The sequence below is a fragment of the Opisthorchis viverrini genome (genome assembly GCF_000715545.1).
Source record: "Opisthorchis viverrini unplaced genomic scaffold opera_v5_50, whole genome shotgun sequence".
Lineage (NCBI taxonomy): Eukaryota > Metazoa > Platyhelminthes > Trematoda > Opisthorchiida > Opisthorchiidae > Opisthorchis > Opisthorchis viverrini.
This window is the reverse complement of record NW_008751706.1, coordinates 223,620-227,514: the sequence shown is the minus strand read 5'-3', so window position 1 is coordinate 227,514 and position 3,895 is coordinate 223,620. Positions and strand designations below refer to the sequence as shown.

The following is a 3,895-nucleotide window of genomic DNA, read 5'->3' as shown; positions in this document are numbered from 1 at the left end:
ACGAACTACTCAGTTGTGTGGATTAGGCGAATCTAAAAGGTAAAACGTGTCCAGCATTGCGGATTGTGCTCACCTCCTCCTTAAGTTCCCGGTAAAGATGGACGAGCGCGCGAGAGTAGATACTCGAACGAACTAGCTGTTCCACAGGATCAACGGATTGATGAGAACGACCCAATAATGTTGCCGTGGTGATGAACTGTGAGTGGGCTTGCAGGACAAGGCCAGCTAAACGACAGCCGAACCATAACCAAGGAGATTCTACACGTTGCAGTGCGGCTACTGCACATCGGTCCACAGTACGCAGTAGATCCAAGAATTTCGGATGCAGCGAACATATCTGAGTTGATCGAGGTGGGGTGGGAGGTAAAAACAGGATATACAGGATACAACAAAACAGCCCGTACTGTAGCATGATACACACGTCCCTTCAGATTCAGGGATAAACCATTCTGACGCCATAGGTGTCTCAAGTTAGCAAACGCGGCCCGAGCCTTGCAGATTCGTGCATTCACCTCATCTGTCACACTACAATCAGAACTAATACAACTTCCAAGATACGTAAAACGCTCCACAACTTCCAGTACCTCTCCCTGGATTGTAAGTGGCGTGTTCAGTGACTGCACGTCCACAAGCATGACCTTACACTTTGTGGGTGCAAAGTGCATACCGAAGGACGGGATAACTTTGGTCAGTTCATCCAAGAATACTTGCGCCTTTTCCTCCTCTTCGAACATGAGAACGATGCCGTCTGCATATTCCAGATCGCATATGAACGCACCATTAATGATTGATACTCAAATAGCTACCGCAGTGGTGATGTTCCGATCAGTTGTTGCTTTCATCAGAACCATGACAGGTGCCTGTAAGTTGGACTGGCTTAGTTGTGCGAATGCACAGTGTATAAGTCCAGAAAGATCATCCATGGCACTACAGATGAGAACGGAACAAACGCTGAATTCCACTTTTTGTCAACCGAATGGTGCACAGTCTGTGTAGAGTAAATAGAAGTGAAAACTGGGGAGCTGCAGTTGTTCGCCCTACATTGACATTAGAATGACGTTAGATTTAAGCCGAATATGAGTCTCTCGGTTTTCCCTAGTAACAGCGAGTAATGCCAGCGACAGGGAATGATATGATTGCTGGCCCCTTCACTAGACTGGTTTGCGGTTAGCAGGATCACCAACGCGCCGCAACGCTCGACAGCAAACAGTGAAATTATGGACAAATTGGATAGTTAAAGCAAAAGCAATACCGTGGTTATAGTACGAAGTTACTGATCGGAAGGTCCGTGGTTCGAACCCGATCTCTGCCTCTCGACTTCCCCTGTCTAGGCTTGGGGAACCTGGCAGTATCCCAGCCCTCGTGCTTCTTTCTGATGGCATGGCAGTTAGGCACCGAAGGGTTGCTACATCTAGACTATTTTCTTTTCGTTGCAAGGAGCACTTTTACAGATTTAAGTACCAGATTTCGCGCTTTGTGGCTACAGAAAAAGCGAAACGCTAACTCGAGTTTACACCGATGATCAGTCCAGTGGAAACAAACAAGTGACAGTCTTTCAGGCCAGAAAGAAAGTCTATCATGAGAGGATCTTGTATGGGCTTTCTGTTGGAATCAATTTTCGCAGTAATTGGGGGAGAGACTGCTAAGTGGTTAGAGCGCAAATTTAATGATCGGAAGGTCCGTGGTTCGAACCCGACCTCTGCATCTCACTTCGCCTCTCTAGGCTTGGGCATCTTGACAGTACGCCAGCCCTCGTGCTTCCTTCGGGTGGTATGGCAGCTAGGCACCGAAAAGGTGTTACAGCTGAACGACTTTTTTCTTCTGTAATTACGATGCCTCCGTTATTCACTGGGTCCAGGAAGAATCATGGGATATTTTATCATCAAAAAGGTGAAAAGCTAAAAAAATCAAGGTACCACTGCCTGTTCGTTCAGCCATTAGACCCTTCCGGTGCCTAGCTGCCATGCTACCCGAAGGAAACACGAGGGCTGGGATACTGCAAAGTCGCCTGAGCCTAGACAGGGGAAGTTGAGAGGCAGAGGTCGGGTTTGAACCACGGACCTTCCGGTCAGTAAATTAGCGCTCTAACCATTGAGCCACCTAGCCCATNATTTCGCGCTTTGTGGCTACAGAAAAAGCGAAACACTACTTCGAGTTTACACTGATGATCAGTCCAGTGTGAACAAACAAGTGACAGTCTTTCAGGCCAGAAGGAAAGTCTATCATGAGAGGATCTTGTATGGGCTTTCTGTTGGAATCAATTTTCGCAGTAATTGGGGGAGAAACTGCTAAGTGGTTAGAGCGCAAATTTAATGATCGGAAGGTCCGTGGTTCGAACCCGACCTCTGCATCTCACTTCGCCTCTTGGGCATCTTGACAGTACGCCAGCCCTCGTGCTTCCTTCGGGTGGTATGGCAGCTAGGCACCGAAAAGGTGTTACAGCTGAACGACTTTTTTCTTCTGTAATTACGATGCCTCCGTTATTCACTGGGTCCAGGATGAATCATGGGATATTTTATCATCAAAAAGGGTTAAAGCTAAAAAAATCTAGATACCACTGCATGTTCGTTCAGCTATTAGACCCTTCCGGTGCCTAGCTGCTATGCTACCCGAAGGAAACACGAGGGCTGGGATACTGCAAGGTCGCCTAAGCCCAAACAGGGGAAGTTGAGAGACAGAGGTCGGGTTTGAACCACGGACCTTCCGGTCAATAAATTCGCGCTCTAACCACTGAGCCACCTAGCCCATACCACTGCATGGCAGTCAAGTATGCAGTAAGATATTCAACTTTCTGTTCACTCTTAGTGTGGTCCGAACTCTGGCCATTTGTGATTAAAATTCCAACGCGGAGACTTTGATCCACTTCTACTCTGCAAGGATACTTGGTGAGGGTCTTCTAGTCACACGTTAGCCTATTGGCTACCACAGTTTAGCGCCATGTGGCAACGGGGCTGACGGGATATTCAACTCACCCGCAACAACTTGACAAACAAGCTGTACAGCGCCCCACACAACTGTGGATCTTGAGCACCTCGACACAAACGAAATAAAGTGTTTGATAGCGAGCCCAACTGTAGCCCGAACTGAGTGGGTTGGGATTGATCAAACTGAAAAAGAGTGCGGTACAGAGCAACAAGCTGAGACAGCGAGCGTGATTGTACGGTCAGTGGGGAACAATCGGAAAATCCCATTGTACCCATTTGTTTTACAAAGGGATCGAAGATTCCGTTCAGCGTTTGGAGGGCTTGAAGTTGAACTGATGGTTTCTCCAAGATCAACGATTCGATGGCCTCGTCAATGACACGAAAACCGGGCTTCTCTGACACTGTCTACAATAGAGAACATTAAGCACTTCCTCCAGAACAGGGTAATGACGACTCACCTCATCTCGTTCACGTTCACGAGGTAACTTGATTTTCCGCGTGCTCAAGTCGACCACGGTCTCGTTTTGGCGCTTGAGTTTCCGCCCAACTTTGATACGCACTTTTTGAAAGTCACGGTCTTTCTTTTTGGCCATTTAAGTCGACAAATCTGAAGTGATAATATAAATGGAATGAAAAGTTGACAATCAGCGAGAAGACAAGGTCAGTGAGTGGATCAGACACTCAACTGCAGTGCTAACGGAACCAACATCCAAGCTAATGGGATTCTCGACCCGAAACAATGGTGGAGGAGCATTTCTCGTCATACTGCCATACAGTCCAGGTTCCTTCAAAAAACTGCTCCACGGGCAATTTTCTCGTGTTGGACAAATCGCTCCGGTGCTGCCATACAATACAGTCCAGGTTCCTTCAAAAAACTGCTCCACGGGCAATTTTCTCGTGTTGGACAAATCGCTCCGGTGCCTAGCTGCCACCCGGGGGGGGGGGAGCACGAGGGCTGAGGTATTGCCAGG

At 47.9% G+C, this 3,895-nt stretch overlaps 1 protein-coding gene across 1 annotated transcript in view; it reads right to left on the bottom strand.

The window, feature by feature from the left end:
* Positions 1–3,532, bottom strand: part of T265_13261 (hypothetical protein) — a gene marked incomplete at both ends in the record, with an annotated part of 26,767 nt that extends 23,235 nt beyond the window's left edge. The window contains 3 exons of the mRNA XM_009168010.1: positions 74–337; positions 2,973–3,329; positions 3,383–3,532. Of these exons, the coding sequence (XP_009166274.1) occupies positions 74–337; positions 2,973–3,329; positions 3,383–3,517 (756 nt within the window). The remainder of the gene's footprint in view (positions 1–73; positions 338–2,972; positions 3,330–3,382) is intronic.
* Positions 3,533–3,895: the final 363 nt, after the last annotated feature.